Here is a 16461-nt window from a genome sequence, read left to right as displayed (position 1 = left end):
AAATGAATAAAATCTTTTTAAAAATTGTGGTAAATAAATATAACACAAACATGAACTTCTTAACCGTTGTCGAGCGTACAGTTCAGTAGTGTTAACTACACACCCGTCGCTGTGCACCCAGTCTCCAGAGCTCCTTCCATCTTGCAAAACTGATGTGCTTTGATTCTTACAACTTCCTTTTCTCAGCTGTTGTCTCAGTTATTGCAGTGATTAGACAAGGACCTATGAGTGGCTGAGGTGTTGCTATAAGGCAGTAAAAGGAGTCAAGTCTAGCGGTCGGTTCAGAAGGTGCCCTCCACCTGCTGCGTGTGTGTGTGCATCGTGGGATTCTGCTGGAATCAACTGAGTGGTGTTTTGTCCCTCTAGGCAAACATCCTGAGAAGCTTGGAGGCTCCGCTGAGAGTTTGATCCCAGGCTTTCAACCAACTCAAGGTGATGCTTTTGCCACTCCTTCGTTTTCCTCTGGAACCGGTTAGTATGGCAGATGCCTGAAGCACAGGGCTTACAGTTGTTTCCTCCACAGTTTCCGCTCCACAGATAACTCTGGCAACACCAGTGAGCCCCAGATCTTGGTGCTGACGTATATTTTCTTTCATTCAGAAGATTTCCAATATAAAAGATAGGGAAAAAGAAATATCTAGAATCATTCTGAATTAAAATGACAGAATGATGTGTCAGTAATATACAGAATTTGTTCTCTCTAGTTCACACACATACTTTAAGTAAATATTTCTAAATTTAAGAACATTACTCTGTTAATCTCTTGTAATTGCTTAGATCTTTGGAAGGACTTGAAGAATTCGAAGAATTAAATGCTCTATCCTCTGTCCAAGATTCAACTGAACTCTGTGTGTGTGTGTGTGTGTGTGTGTGTGTTTACAGGGAGAGAGGTATCTTTTTAAAGTAGACCTTTTTTTAAATTAAAGAAGTAATAGTAAAAAACTAATTTTCTCCTTTATTAATAAAAATCACACGTAGTCAACTATACTTCAATTAAAATTTCTTAAAAATTAGAAAATCATACATATATATTACATGAAAGTTAGTATTTTATAGAAAAGCGTAGAGAAGGAAGTTAAAATCCCCATAATCTCACCATTAAGAAGTAGCACAGAGATACCATTTTGGTGTCTGTTAATGGCATGTAACCTTTTTAGGGTCACAGGTGGCTTCGTGAATGTAATGAAAGTTACAGCTCTTCTTCCGTACGAAAATACATCACCACAGTTTTGTACGTAATTTTTAGCCTTAGCTTAAGACTCTAATGTACATCCTTATAGTCCTATTTTAAAACCAAATTTTTTCTCTTACTAAGTCTGGCACATTTCCCACATCATTAAAGAAGCTCCTAAAAGATAAATTTTAAAAGATCTGCATTAAATTGCTTCATATGGATTTGTCCTAATGTATCTAACCAAGTAACCTCTTTTCTAAACATTAATTTGGTTTCACTGGTTTCCTGTTATAATTCCCTCAGCAACTGATAGGAGGTTTTGAGTATATATATTCCTTGTATATATGGAATTTGATATGCTTCCAAACTTGATCTTTTTAATTTTATTGATTAATTTCTAATTTTAATCTTATATATTCTTTCTTCCCGCCTTCTTTAGGTGTGTTAGTAGTTTTTCTAATGTCATAAATTTATTTGTTATTGGAACTTTGGCTGTCATTACATAATATCCTTTATAGTTTCTTTAAGATAACCTCTAGAAGATTATTGTTAAATCAAAAGACGTGTCTTTTAAGGCATTTGGTGCATATTTCTAAATTGGCCTCCGAGAATGCTAATGCTATACAAATTTTATTTTAATCAACAGTGAATGAGAGTAATTTCCCCTCCATTTCCCTACCCAGCCCAGATCAGAGGCTGTAGACAGGGCAGTGTTTACTGGCCATTTGTTTTTCTTCTGGGATTTGTGTTGTTCATGTCCTCTGCCCCTTTTTTTTTTTTTATGTTCTTTGTTCATTTCGTTTTATTAATTTGTAAGAGCTCTTCGTATATCCTATACTGTAAACATTTTCCCCAGTCCGTCATTTGTCCTACACAAGTATTATGTCATCTGACCCTCAGTACCATCCCCACATTTGTCACAGCTGAGGTAACTGAGCACAGACTAGTCTCTTTTCCAGGGTCGCATAGCTCGGAAGTGACAGAGCTGGGACAACAACCCTCCAGCTCCAGAACTTCCTCTCTCAGGTTTTCTGCCACATGATGAGGCTAATTTCGTAATATTTTTCCAGAAAGTCATGTGTAGTTTAAAATTTTTTGAAATAAAATAGAATAATGCATTTAACCCTTTTATAATATTTCCTTTGTATACGTATCAATTTTCATTGTTTATATTTGTGTTTCGCTTTTTCTTGGTAACTTTAGCTAGAGATTTGTTGTTTTAGCATCTTTCCAAGTCAACTCTTAGATTTATAAAAATCTGCCGTTTTCCCGTCTTCCAATTCTTTAACTTTTGCTTTTTTTTTTATTATAGTTCCCTGTTTTTCTTAGGTTTGCTTTGTCAATATTAAGAGGAACACAGTAAAATTTTTAAAAATTCTTCTTAAAAATGTAATGAAAGTGTTTAGAGTTTTTCTCCCACTATAACAGTGATTTTCAACCAGCATGAGAGTAGGGAGAGAGGCTCATTATAATCCGCTTAGAAGGCTTGTCCACAGATATTTCAATATTCTCTTTGCTTCTCTCTTAATTGCCCACCCCACCCTGACTTTTGAGGATTACACTATTTTTTGAGAGCACTTTCTAATAGGTGTGTGTTTCCCTTGTCAGAAAAAACCTGAAGTTTTAATCCTATCCTATAAGTCTTCATATGATAATCTCATTGTTATTAATTTAGAATACACATTGGCCTTATTTGGGGCCTTTAATATTAAAAAGTTAGTGTTTTGTGTAATTTTTTATTTTTAGCTTTGTCGTCTTACCTATGTAATTTTTAAATTTATTGATATTTTGGTCTGGTTTAAAGTACTTAAAGTTAGATAGGCCACATGCTGACTAAATGTACCAAATGTAAAAGCATTGACCGTTGTCCTTGAGATATAGGACATCATACTGATGACCAGCTATGGTACTGAGTAGGGTATAGTTTCCCTGGAAAGGGGGTCATGAAATAAACTCCAGGAGAGTGTTCTTTGCTGTTGAACCCTAGCATTTAGTATTGTGTTTGGTTCAGTACAGAGTGTTGAGTGAATGAAAAGAATTGCTTTTTGCCGAAGGATAGGAGCGTGAATTCACCAGTGTTAACAACAGAGATCCCTACACATTTTCCACACACTCCCAGTTTCAGTGCCTATAATTCTACTCAACACTGTTTCGTTGTTTGTCTATATGAACTGTTTTTTTTTTTTTTTTAAGATTTCTTTGTTTATTTTAGAGAGAGAGTGTTGCAGGGGGGGTGGTCCAGAGGGAGAGGGAGAAAGAGAGAGCCTTAAGCAGACTCCACACTGAGCACAGAGCTTGATGCAGGGCTCGATCCCATGAAACTAAGACTACAACCTGAACGGAAACCAAGAGTCCAATGCTCAAATGACTGCACCATGCAGGCGCCCCTGTATGAACTGTTTTTAAAACAGTTTTGATTTTTGTTTTAGCCTCTTCTCCCCCTTTATGCTCACTTTGAAGGCCATAAGTGATTGTATTTTTTAAGGGACTTAAAGGCCCCTGCCTTAAAAAAACATACATTTGAGTAGAGTTACGACAGCAATAACAGTGAATGTATACTGAGCCTGGCAACATGCTAATAAGCCCACTGGTTAAGTGCTTTTTATGCATTGTCTCAGGTGGTCCTTAAAGCAGACCTTGGGGGGTGCCTGGGTGGCTCAGCCGGTTAAGTGTCTGCCTTGGGCTCAGGTCATGATCTCAGGGTGCTGGGATCGAGCCCGCATCCCCTGCATCCAGCTCCCTGCTCAGCAGGGAGTCTGCTCTCCCTCTGCCCCTCCCCCTCGTGTGCTCACTTGTGTGCATGCTCATGTGTGTGCGCTCTCTCTCCCTCCCTCTCTCTCAAATGAATAAATAAAAAATCTTTCTTAAAAAACCCCAAAACCAAAAACCAACCCTCAAGAGGTTAAGTGACCTGCCTAGGTCACATCTGGAGAATGACGGAAGAGAGAGTCGTACCTGAGCAGCCCAGCTCAGAAGCTGTAGTCATAACCATGTCTCAGGAATCTTTGTAAATCAGTGACACTAAGCTTTTATGAACATTATAAAACATCTTCGGAGTTTTTTCATCTTATCCAGCCATTTTTAAATGAACATTTGGGATTTTTCCTTCTTTCTTATTTGTGGTGTAAATTTTTGTGTGTGAGACACTTTCATTTTTTATGAATGAAAGAAAATGATATCTAAATCCCAGAAATTAATATGTCCTCATTTGTTTGAAGTATAGGATAGCATCATTTTCTAGAAGTTTTCTAATCAAGCTCAGACTGTTCACTGATTTTAAACCTTCTGATCAACCAAGGGAGGAAATAAGCAGGAAATTTGGCAATGAGTCAGAGAAAATGACAGAGGGTTATTTTAAACATCTTAATGGTGAAAGCCGCAAAAATGTTGATGAACTGTGTCCATATGTTGGAATAGATATTTAAAACTTGACATTGTACTTCTTTATTTAAAATATTTTCCCATTAAGTGATACACATTCATTTGTGTAATTTTGAAAAAATGACTAAAAGCCCAAAGAAACGAGAGAAAAGAACTCACAATCCCAGTCCAAGAGGAAAACATTGCTGACATTTTAAAATATTTATGTCCATAATTTATTTCTGTATATATACTTTTTCAAAAATGAATATATCCAGTTTTATGATTTGTTCTTTTTCTTTTCATATATTTCATTGTCTCATTTGAAAATATTTTAGAGATTTTAAGAGCAGTGATTTTACCCTTCTCTTCCTCCATTTACCTTTAAAGAAGCTTAGTTAAAAACCCGTTTAATAACCTTGTCAAAATGACAAAATTATAGAGATTGAGAACAGATTAGTGGATTCCAAGGGGGTAGGGACTGGAGTAAGAAGTGGGTATGACTATAAAGGAGAAGAACAAGGGGGTTCTTTGGTTTGATGGAACAGTTCTATATCATTGTCATGGTGGTGCTGTGCTAACCTATACATAGGATCTAATTGCAAAGAACTACACACACACACACACACACACACACACACACACACGTGAGCGCATGTGAAAACTGAGTAAAGTCTGGTTTACAGTATTGTAACAGTGTCAGTGATATTGTCCTATAGTTGTAAAAGATCTCACCATGGAGGGAAGCTGGTTGAAGGTTCCTAGGGCTCTATGTACAGCAAATACCTGTGATTTCATAATTATTTGAAAATAAAAAGTTTTTAAAAAATCTATGGAAGGCAAAATGAGATTTTAACTAAAGAACAAATGAGTATTAAAATGCAGTGTAAAGAATGGTAAAGTAGAAACCAGCAAGCTTGGGTTCTGACTGTAGGTTTGCTGGTAGACCCCTGGCTAGCCTCTTAACTTCTGGGCTTCATTTTCTTTTCTGTAAAGTAAGAAAATTGTGCTAGAAAATCCTAAGACCCCTTCAAGCCCTGATATCCCACAGGGTGTATAGATTTCTGTAAATCTGCGAGTTTGCCAAGTATAGAATGAATGTCAGTGAATGTTAGATGTAACCCAGAAGTTAGGGCTTGTCTAACCTTGCAACAGACAAGAAGCCTATTTCTGTTTCTGTCTGTGCCTGTCTGCCTAGCGCTGTAGTAGACATTTGGTGATACAGTGACCTCAGGAATGTAGAGGGCACATTGAAGCACCTATACGTCTGTGTTCGATTGCAGAACAGACAGGGTTTGTTTACACGCTACAGTGTGAGATACGGACAATGGTTGCTACAGGAATTCTGGAAGAGAACACAGTAGGCTTCCACACAAGGAAGAAGTGGAACTCAGGTGTATGAATACACTAGTTCTATCATCAGTTGCATCTTTGAGTATGTTGCAAGGACCGGATTATATCTCTCATACATATTTTGCCATTACACTGGATTATATCCACTCATCCCTCTTTATTCTGCCTCTAAGTTTAGATTTACTCTATAATTTGAGCTGTTGGGTTAATAGATGATAAATTCATGTAGATTTACTTGATGTTTTCTGCTTTTCTCTTTTTTTTCTCTCCTTGACCTTTTCTTCCCCTCCAACCAACTCCAGCTGAAAAAAGGAAGGGTGGGCAGACTGTGGATTCTAGCCTCCCACTTCTAAGTGTATCTGATCCTTTCATTCCTCTTCAAGTACCCGATGCACCAGGTAGGTAAATAGAGCTGATCTGAGGTTAAGCAGCTTGATGCTTAGGTCCCAGGGTCTCATGAGAGTTGTTTAATTCACATCCATAAAAAGGATGTGAATTCCAAGCCCTAATAATAGGTGCTGTTATAATATTTTTTGGTAACAAGAACAGCCTGTGTATTAGAAGGAACATTAGTCCAATAGGATGATAACATGTTGGGGGGGCGCCTATAAGCATGTGACAGAAGGAACAAAATGCTGATAGTGGGTATAGTATGATGACTGGAGTACTGGTGATTTCTGTCCAGTTCCTGTTTTCCTATAATGTGCTTTTATTTTATAAATAAAAGTTAAAGGGAATGTTGAGTCAGGAGACTCCGGTTCCCTTCCTGGCATTTCTACTATCTGAAAACCTTCTGGGCTTGACTCTTCATCAGTGAAGTAATTTGGACTGCATGAGTTCAAATATCCCTTTAGGCCTACCATATCCTGATTTTTAAGTGAGCAGTCTTAAAAAAAAGTAAGAAATTGTTAGTGTGTTCTGATTGAAATAGCTTTTGAATAGTAATTGGATGCTTTCTATTTGGGGTTCATGGATGCCAATGATTTCTTTCCCTATTCTCCTCCTCATCCTTTTGGGGGTGGGGTGGGGAGCATGATGTGAGACATAAAAGCCACCCTTTCTCTTCTCTGTCAGTCTTTTTGAAAAAGCAAATAGGTCCAATGCTCTAGAAGCATCTTGCAACCATTTTGTTCCCGATAGTTTTTTTTTTTTATTCTCTTCTTACCCTACCTGTTCTTGGCTTTAAACTAATAGGATCTGCTTGGTTGTTCTTCTCTCCCAGAATGTTAAAGGTATTGGACTGAACTCAAGATTGGAAGTGATTGTGATGTTTGTACCATCTACTTACTAAGACAGACGGCAGCAAGGGTACCATGACAGTTTTTATTTCTTTAGGCAATTTGTTGACCCTCCTTAGGGGAAGCAAAAACTTGCCTTGATCTGGTAGTATTGTGTAACGTTACAGCTTGCTGTACCTGGATGTAGGTCAAAAGTACCTAAGGTCACTGAGGAATGATTCGGTATCAGATACTTAAAGGGAAGAAAGGAATCAAGTAGAGGCTCTTTCCTCTGTTGTATGTTCAGGTGTGCCTGGAAGCACCTGGACAAGCCAGTTTCTAGCAGAACACTGGAAAGGTATGGGCTGCAAACTGAGGCTGGGGCCCACTGGCCTCTTCTTCTTCCCTGTTGTGGCAGGCATGGGATCAGGCAGGTAAAAGGGGTTATTGAGGCATTCTCCCTCTGACACCCCTCAGGGTTCTTGCCTTACTCTTTCCCAGATAGCCCATGAGCTGTGGAAGCTGGAAGGGTGGCCTCTTGGCACAGGCCAGGAGATGAGGGTCCACAGGCGCGTAGCTGTCCTCTGCCTCGCACAGGTGCCCTTCAGATCAGGGCAGAGGAGCCAGGCACACACGCCAACTGGTCAGGATATCAGCTTCTGGTTGTAGAGATGAGTTGTGAAGGGCTGTGAAGGTGAGCCTGGGAAACACCATACGTAGCTGGTGGCCATCCTGCCTCCCTTATTGTCATCTTTCCTGTCTTCTGATCCTCCATATTTCTCTCATTCTGGGGGATTCCTGATAAAATGATACTTGTGTACACTTTAATACCAGTTAAGCCATGGCCCCTCTTGGTTTTAATGGGAAATCTATTAAAATGGAACATTCTAATAGAGAATTACAGGTGTATCTTATTTGCTCTATGATCTGTCAGACCAGACTCATCTGAAAACATAAATTAGACATGTCACTCCTTTGTGCTCCAGTGAATTTCCATATCACCAAGCATAAAATCCAGACTTCTTATCGTGACCTGAAAGGCCCTAACTAATCTGGTTACCCCTCTGGCTACCCCTCTAACCTGAGCTTATAGCATTCTTTTCTTCAGTCTTTCCTCCAACAGGCAAAGCTTGTTCCCACCTCAGGGCCTTTGCACATGCTGGTAACTCTGCCTGGGAAACTTTTCCTCCATCTCTTTTCCTTCTTGTCATCCGACATTTGGATCTCCGCTTAAATGCCGTCTTCTCAGGTCCATTGTGGTCCCACAGCACTCTCAGTCACACTTTCTGGCCTTCATAGCATTATCTGTTTTTATTGGTTCATTACCTGTCTTTACCCACTAGGATGTCAGTGTCCTGAAGGAGGGACCTTGCTTTCTGATCCAGCACTGCTTTTCCAGTGCTTAGAGCACTTAGAGTTGGCACTCCATGAATATTTGCAGATTGAATGAAGGAACAAAGTAAAACCTGAGGCTAAACGGCTTATGGCAGCCCCATTGCTCTCCATTTTTTCCCCAGCTCCCAAGTATTAGACTGGTGGCTCCACAGCCTTCCATCTGTGTCTCTGCCAACTCGCAGCCAGGCCTCCCATCCAGTCTTTGAGGATGAGTAAACGAAGGCACAGCTCACTGTCAGGAAGCTGCCAGACCTCAGAGTGGAAGTAGTAGCTAGGCTTAGCAGATCCTTCAGCTCCGACCCTTCCCGGCACCCTCCAGAAGTTGGGCTGAGCAGGGTATATTACCACTGTGACTGACTATTGTGTGTACTGTAACATTCAGCCTGTAGCACCACTCAATTCTGTAGCCTCTTTATCCAAGGATGTAGATAGGATATAGATAGGATTCCCCTACGTGCTTCCTTACCGTCTTGAAATGTCTGAGTGAAGAAAGGCCTGAAAGTTTAGGGTCTCTGGGAACTTAGCAAATGGGCAGTTTGTCTCCCCCCACCTCCTGCCCCCCTAAGCAGTTTATCACTGCTTCCAGCCCACTGTGGGCACCAGCCAGGCTTTTTGGTCTGTTTGTTTGTTTGTTTGTTTGTTTTGCATACATACTTCCCTCCACTCTCCACCTTCCTGATTGTGAGTCATGAAGTCTTAGTCTCCTGACAACTGTATGCCTTTTAATGACTTAACATTTTATTTTATGCTTTTAAAATGTTCTCACATATAATTTCCTTTGATCCTACAAAGAATACTGACCGGTGGGTATGTCAAGTAATATCTCATTTTCTGGGGAAGGAGGTGAGGCCCCAGTGCTACAGTGACAGGTGCTGCCTCAGACACTCGTTTTCGTGGCCGTGGGCCCCCCAGCAGTGAAGGTTTCCTTGTGTGGAGATCAACAAAGCCTTCGACTGCAGAGCTAAATTTAAGGTTTAGGGAAATACACAAATGGGTTTGAACTTAAAAGACCTGGGTTCTACCCGCATACTAACTTGGTGATTTTGATCAAACCACTTAAACTCTGAGTTCTCCTCAAAATTGGTGCTATTAAAACCTACCCTATGGAGTGGCTTGTGAGGTTCGGATGAAAGCGTGTGTTTGGAATTGCTTTGTAAACTTTAAATTAGTATAAAGATAGGAAATGTTATAACAGCTTTGGTTCTGAGTCCTTATTCCCTGTGGGACAGGCCTACTTATGATAAAGTCTTAGGCAATGATATTTCTCTCTTACAGAAATTAAACTTGCTTTATAACCTTTGACCTTTGCACAACTGAGAGCCATTGAAGTAGACGTCCTTGATTTAATGATTATTCAACTGTGGGTAACAGGGACTGAATAATTGGATTTGTTTGGGTTTTCCTTTTTTTTTTTTTTTTTTAAGATTTTTATTTATTTATTGGCTAGAGAGAGACACAGCAAGAGAAGGAACACCAGCAGGGGGAGTGGGAGGGGGAGAAGCAGGCTTCCCTCTGAGCGGGGAGTCCAATGCGGGGCTCGATCCCAGGACCCTGGGATCATGACCTGAGGTGAAGGCAGACGCTTAAAGACTGAGCCACCCAGGTGCCCCTTGTTTGGGTTTTCTTAAAGGAGCGTTTCTATTTTCCAAAGCATCATAAAACAGATTTTCTTAGAAAATCTACCATAAAAAAAAGTCACAGCCATGAGCATTTGTGTGCTCCCAGAGCTGCCAAATGAAGCCTAGCTCTGTGAGTCTCAGAGTATTTCATCGATGCCTATGTGCTGTGTGCTCATTCATCTTCTATTTGTGTCAGAGAACAGATAAGCTATGAGTGGTACCAAATTTAAAATATGGTAGAAGAGAGTGGGGAATTTTCCCTGAGAATTGGCTGAAAGATTTGATCTTTTATTTTTTAAAACTGGTAAAATATATATAACACAAAATTTACCATTTTTAAGTGGCATTAGTACCTTCACATTTTTTGCAAACATCATCATCCATCCACAGAACTTTTTTATCTTGCAAAACTGAAACTCTCTACTTATTAAACAATAACACTCTTCCCTCCCTCCCGCAGCCCCTGGCAACCCCCATTCTACTCTCTTGTCTTTTTGAATTTGACTGCTTTACCACACAATTCACTCATATAGGTGGAATTGTTTGGTATTTGTCTTGTGACTGGCTTATTTCACTTAACTTAATGTCCTCAGGGTTCATCCATGTAGAAGCATATGTCAGAATTTTCTTCCTTTTTAAGGCCGAATTATATTCCATTGTACGTACATAACCACATTTTGTCTCTCCGTTCATCTGTTGTTGGCCACTTGGGTTGCTTCCATAGTTTGGCTCTTGTGAGTAATGCTTCATGAACGTGGGAATGCAGATAACTCCTCAAGACCCAAGATTCTTTTAGATTTATATACCCAGAAATGGAATTGCTAGATCCTATGGTAATTCTGTTTTTAATTTTTTGAGGAATCACTGTATTATTTTCCATAGCAACTACATCTTTTTACGTTTCCACTAGCAGAGCAGAAGAGTTGAGATTTTCATAGCACCTCCTTAATACCGGCCTCTCCACACCGGTGTTCCACAGGACTAAGCAAGAACGCATTAGTTGCCCCGTAAGTGCCACTTCCTAGAATCAACAGCTTTTCAAACTGTGCCTCCTGCTTTACGGCGCTTCATCCCCTCTTAAAAAGTAGGCAAGAGAAGGTGTGTTTTCTTAGTGGTTTGTTGTCAAGATAGGCGTTCCTCTCAGAGCTGTTTGCCTGGCATCTTCCTCACTTCCAGTTGCTGTTTTGCGGTATTAAAAAGTCCAAGGTTGGTCATCTGTGTGTCTTTGCTCTGGGAAGTTTCTCTTTCTGCAGATTCCGTTCCCTAAAATGAAGTTGGAATGAGGCATAGTGGTTGACTTCTGCTTCCAACTTGCAGATGTTACAGTTTAGTGTCTAGTTTCTCCAAGATAGGAACTATTTAAAGTGACTAGATTTTAAAAACAGCATCTCTCATCACAAGACTTCAGACAAGATGTAAATTTGCAAAGCCACAAAGCCGTGGCAGCCAAATCCTCTTTTTTTGACGGGGCTGGCATCCGGCTCTTCCGTGTTCGTTCGTTCAGCCTGCCCTACTCCTCGTGGTCGTATTCCTAGTTGGGCCTGGAATGGTCCTTGAGCAAACCCTTAACCTTTTTAGCCTATATAAGCAGATACCTATCCTCTCTTTTGATATTTCGAAAGAGAGAAAACTCACAACTTCGAGTATATCCCAGTCTCAAATCAGGAAGCAGTTTTGATTATCTAACCTTAGACAGGTTTACAAAGGATTTCTTACCTTCTTGCCTTGTGGTTGATATTTCAATAACTAAGTCTTGAGAGAAATGTGAGAGAAGACTCTGGAATGGATTAATTCCTACCTGTTCCTTTCTTCCCCTAGTCCCCAGTGCCACTTGGCTTACGCTTGAAAGGAGAGAGAGGGGGGTGCTCAAAAGATCCTTTTTCCAAGTTCCCTCTTAATTTTTCAAAGTACTAACAATCTTTTCCTTTGTTTTTAAAATTTTTTTTAATTTTTAATTTTTTAATTTTTTAAAATATTTTATTTGAGAGACAGAGAGAGAAAGAGAGAGCATGAGAGTGGGGTGAGGAGCAGAGGGAGAAGCAGACTCGCCGCTGAGCAGGGAGCCTGATGTGGGACTCGATCCCTGACTCTGGGATCATGACCCGAGCTGAAGGCAGACGTGTAACCGACTGAGCCACCCAGGTGCCCCAATCCTCTCCTTGAATGCACTCTCCATCTCCGTGCCCAGGCCAACTCCTTCTGCATCCACTTTGCTCCAGGGGTCCACCTTCCTAGTCCTCTCACCGTGATTTCAGTGCTTTTCCATGCTCTTAACCAGACTCATTTTTATTTGGGAACCCTAGAGACTTGAGAGAGAACTGAGTATAGTGACCGGGTTATGATAAGAAAATACCACCAACAGGAAAATAAGAGCAGACGATTCTAGAAGGAGAGATAAATTACCATTAAGTATATATTTTGTAAAAGTCCCACATGATGATGAATCCCAAAAGAGCCATTTATGAAACAATGAGATGTTGCGAGCTCTGCCATCAGCTTGGAAAGAGGGAAAACCCCACCACCTCATGCTTGACGAACGTCTAAGGAAGTGGACACACTCAGATCCTGCTAGTTTACATTCTCTTTCCTTTTCCAAAAAATTACTCTAAGAGGCACCAGGGTGGCTCAGTCAGTTTGGCATCCAACTGGTGATTTCCTTCTCTCTGTTAGACCACGCTGCCTCCTCTCACATTTCACTTTATTCAAGGAATTCCGCCTTTTCTCATCTCATACCAAGACACGTGGGTAAAACCTGGAACTCCGCCCATTCTCGCTACTGAATCTCAGGCCTCTGTGGCTTCGTTAGGTATCAACAATCGTGAAACGCCCCGGGAGAACTCGATTGAGGTTTGGGATCTTAAAGAACACTTTCTGCACATGTTCCTAAATTCAGCACCCTCTTCTCTGCACCGCTGTTCCCCACCCACCCCCTTCATGACACGTGGTCTCAGGGTGTCTTTATATAACTGTAAGAGAGCAGATAGAATTCTTAACGTGAGTGATATCAAGGCCAGCCCTTGATGCACATGTGAGGCCTGCAGGCCGTGATTTATCAACTCTCAGCCTCCTGTAGCCTCCTTGTGCCGCCCATGGCGTCCTGTTCTCAGGTTTTTTGTTTCTAGTGATCAAAAATGAACAAGAAAGAATAGCTTGAGATGTGACTTCTTCTAAGAGCCTTCACTTTTTCAAGCAATCAAAGCCTCAGTTCAACCAGGAGACTGAATCTCTCGTGTGAGGAGGTCTGGGTCCTAGTCCTAGTTAGCTCTGTGGCTTACCTACTGTAAGCTCTCAGGCAGGTGGCTTTACCTTTCTGGAGCTGGTTTCTCCATCTGTAAATGAGAAGGCTAATCGAATAAGATCTGAGGCTCCTTCCAGGGCCAACATGTCTTTGCTAATTTGGCCATTGTGCACCGGGCCATGTCTGTGTGAAAACCTATTGTTCTATGTTGATGGACATAGGCAGACCCTGTAGGCAGCATGTGGGGGACACTGTGAAGTCAAGTCCAAGCTCTACCATGTCCCATCTGTGACTTTGGGCAAGTCACACAGTCTCTGTCTCCATTTTTCTCACCTCTATCGGTATTCCCAAACCCAGGTCTTTTTGTGAATAATGAATGAAAATGTTTGACATTAAACTCTACAAATGGAAGTGACGACTGCAGTTACAGGGGCACCTGGGCGCCCGCACTGAGGCTCTGGGAGTCTTCTGTCATCTCGAGAGCGCTGGCAGTGGCAGTGGGCTGGTGCCCACGCTGTCCCCCTTACTTACGCCATGGCTCTGTGCTCTCACTCCCAGTTCTCTGTCTGCTCCTGCTCTGTCCCTGCTCCCCCTCCCATATTCAGTATTCGAGGATTCTCAGGCAGGAGTGACCATACAGATTATCTGGGTGAGTCGCCTGTTACTTGAGGTGCGGTCAGAAGATAAGCCCCCTAAATTTGCCAACTTAACCCCATCCCCACCCTGGTCTGTCTCACCACACAACACGCGCCTGCACACACACATGCACACGCACACACACACACACACACACACACACACACACACACTCATGCACACACGTACTTTTTTACCCCCTTCACATGATCTTTTTTGCTAATGGCTAATAAAAATATTCAATTCCTGCTGAAGTACCTGACTTTCCAGTTAATCTCCTCTTCCTCCCCACCTCCCCAGTGAAGCAGAGATGTGACATAGGGTACAAGAGGAAACTGAGAACTGTGGATACAGAGAGTAAGAAGATACCTTCCCTGTCTTCAGTCCCATTGTAAGGGCTGCAAGAGAAGTGAGTTCAGAGTGCTCCAGAAGGTTCCCACTGTGGCAGGGAGGATGGGGAAAGGAGTAGAAGAGATGATACTTGAGTGACCAATACAAAAAGGTGGTGGGACCTATCTCCGTTGTACAGTTCAGGAGGTAAGAACAGAAGTTTAAGGACTGACCCCATGGTCGCAACCGGTCGCTGGAGAGGCTAGAATTCGGACTCCGGATTTGGATAGTCTAAGGTTTTGCACTGAGATAAACTACCATATGAAAGATAAGCAAGTAATTTCGGGTTATTACTTTTTATCCATTGCTTTGTAAGATTGCAAATGTATGAGTGCTTAAAGTGGAAGAAGAAAATACTTTCCTGTACGTGAAAGAAGCTCTTTTTGGGAATAAAACAAAAGCTGGTGTTCAGCATAATGAAAAATTTTAGACTTTTCAAGAAAACCATCTTATTTTTGCCGGTATGCTAAAAATTGTCACATATTTTTTAACATCTTTTCTGCTAATAAAACATTATGCACGATGCAAGATTAATGCTGATGTGATTACACTTGTACATTTGGCTAGTACTCTGGGGTTTTTTCCCCTGCTGTTGAGAAGCTTCTTTTCTTCTTCCTTTCTTCAATACAAATATCAGGTACAAATGAGAAAAAGTTAGCATACTGTCATTTAACTGAAAGACGTCTGCGTGCCATATACTCCAAAGACGGTAAATTCATTTCACATATAAAAATACCTTTTTCTGCAGTGTGTTACTTGCACCAAAGCAAATTATCTTGCCAGGACACTAAAATCCATGATTTTGTTTCATCTGTGTAGTTACAGATTACCTTCAATGACAGATCACCTAAAATTTGGTTTCAGTCCCTCAACAAATAACAATTTCGTCTTTACTTATCTTGATTCCCGATGGCCTAGAAGAATGCAGATTCGTTAAAATGTTCTATACACATACTTGAACATTAAGTTACTTCTTTTTCTCAAACATTTTCATTTTAGTTTTATCTTAATGGCATGGTATTTCTATGATAGAAAAAAAATGTTGACAGGTTTTTACTGGTCAAGTTATAGAATTTATGTGGCCTCCACCTCCTTGTACGTAAAAGGAGGTCGAGCTCTTAATTCCCTTCTTTCTGTAAGATTCTATGATTCAGTGTTTTTAATAAGCTGAAGATAAATAGAGAGTTGTTGATGGATCAAGGCTGAAAAGATCATAACGAAATTTTAACGTGTGCACTTATGACACATTAAGTTATCAGGTGCGACAGATCCGGCGGCTTCTTACATCCTTTTGTTTCCTAGCCAGAAGACATCAAATTAATCCATCTTCAGGTATAAGTGCGTTTCATGAGATCTGACCATAGAATGCTAGGGGTACCAGCTTGTCACCGGCTCTCAGTTGGCAGACAATGAATGATGGTTGAAGTTAGCTTCGGCATATTTCGATTCACTTGCTGAGTTACACAGCATTTCTAAATGCGAGTCCAAAAAAATTTTTCAAAACTAAGCCCAGGAAGGGATATGAATGCATAAAGACTTAACGCATCTGTTTGTGGCAGCTCTGTTTTAATAGATAAAAACCAGAAACAACCAAATGTCTATCAGCTGGTGAACGATTCAACGAAATGTGGTACATTCATACAGTGGGGCACTGCACTGCAATAAAACGGAACAAACTACTGATACACGCCACGACAGGGAGGGAGCGCAAAAGCATCATGCTAAACAGAAGACCTGAGACAGAAGAGACTACATATTGTATGGGTCCGTTTATAGGCAATTCTAGAAAAGGCAAAGCTATAGGGACAGAAAGCAGACCCGTTGTTGCCAGGGTCTGGGGGTCACAGGAAGGCACCGACTAGAATAAGGCACAAGGATAATTTGGGGGGTAATGGAAATGTTCTATATCATTTCGGTGGCGCTCACATGAATGTGTACATTTGTCAGAACTCAGCAAAGTGTACACTTGAAATTGGTGACTTTTATTCAGTGTACATTATACATCAAGGTTTTTTTTTTCAAGTTTTTATTTGAATTCCAGTTAGTTAACATACAGTCTAATAGGAGTTTCAGGTGTAG

General features: G+C 40.8%; 1 protein-coding gene across 10 annotated transcripts in view; it reads left to right on the top strand.

The window, feature by feature from the left end:
• Nucleotides 1-16461, top strand: part of AAK1 (AP2 associated kinase 1) — a 163290-nt gene that overhangs the window by 127296 nt on the left and 19533 nt on the right. For 7 of the 10 annotated variants that reach the window (XM_026483910.4, XM_057309408.1, XM_044377533.3 and 4 more), the window contains 2 exons: nt 367-471; nt 6190-6285. In XM_026483910.4, coding sequence (XP_026339695.2) covers nt 367-471; nt 6190-6285 — 201 coding nt within the window. The remainder of the gene's footprint in view (nt 1-366; nt 472-6189; nt 6286-16461) is intronic. The other 3 variants (XM_048222908.2, XM_044377535.3, XM_057309409.1) reach the window with 3 other exon arrangements.

The sequence above is a fragment of the Ursus arctos genome, unplaced genomic scaffold (genome assembly GCF_023065955.2).
Source record: "Ursus arctos isolate Adak ecotype North America unplaced genomic scaffold, UrsArc2.0 scaffold_8, whole genome shotgun sequence".
Classification (NCBI taxonomy): domain Eukaryota; kingdom Metazoa; phylum Chordata; class Mammalia; order Carnivora; family Ursidae; genus Ursus; species Ursus arctos.
The sequence above is the reverse complement of the archived record's forward strand: the minus strand, read 5'-3'. Positions and strand labels throughout refer to the sequence as shown.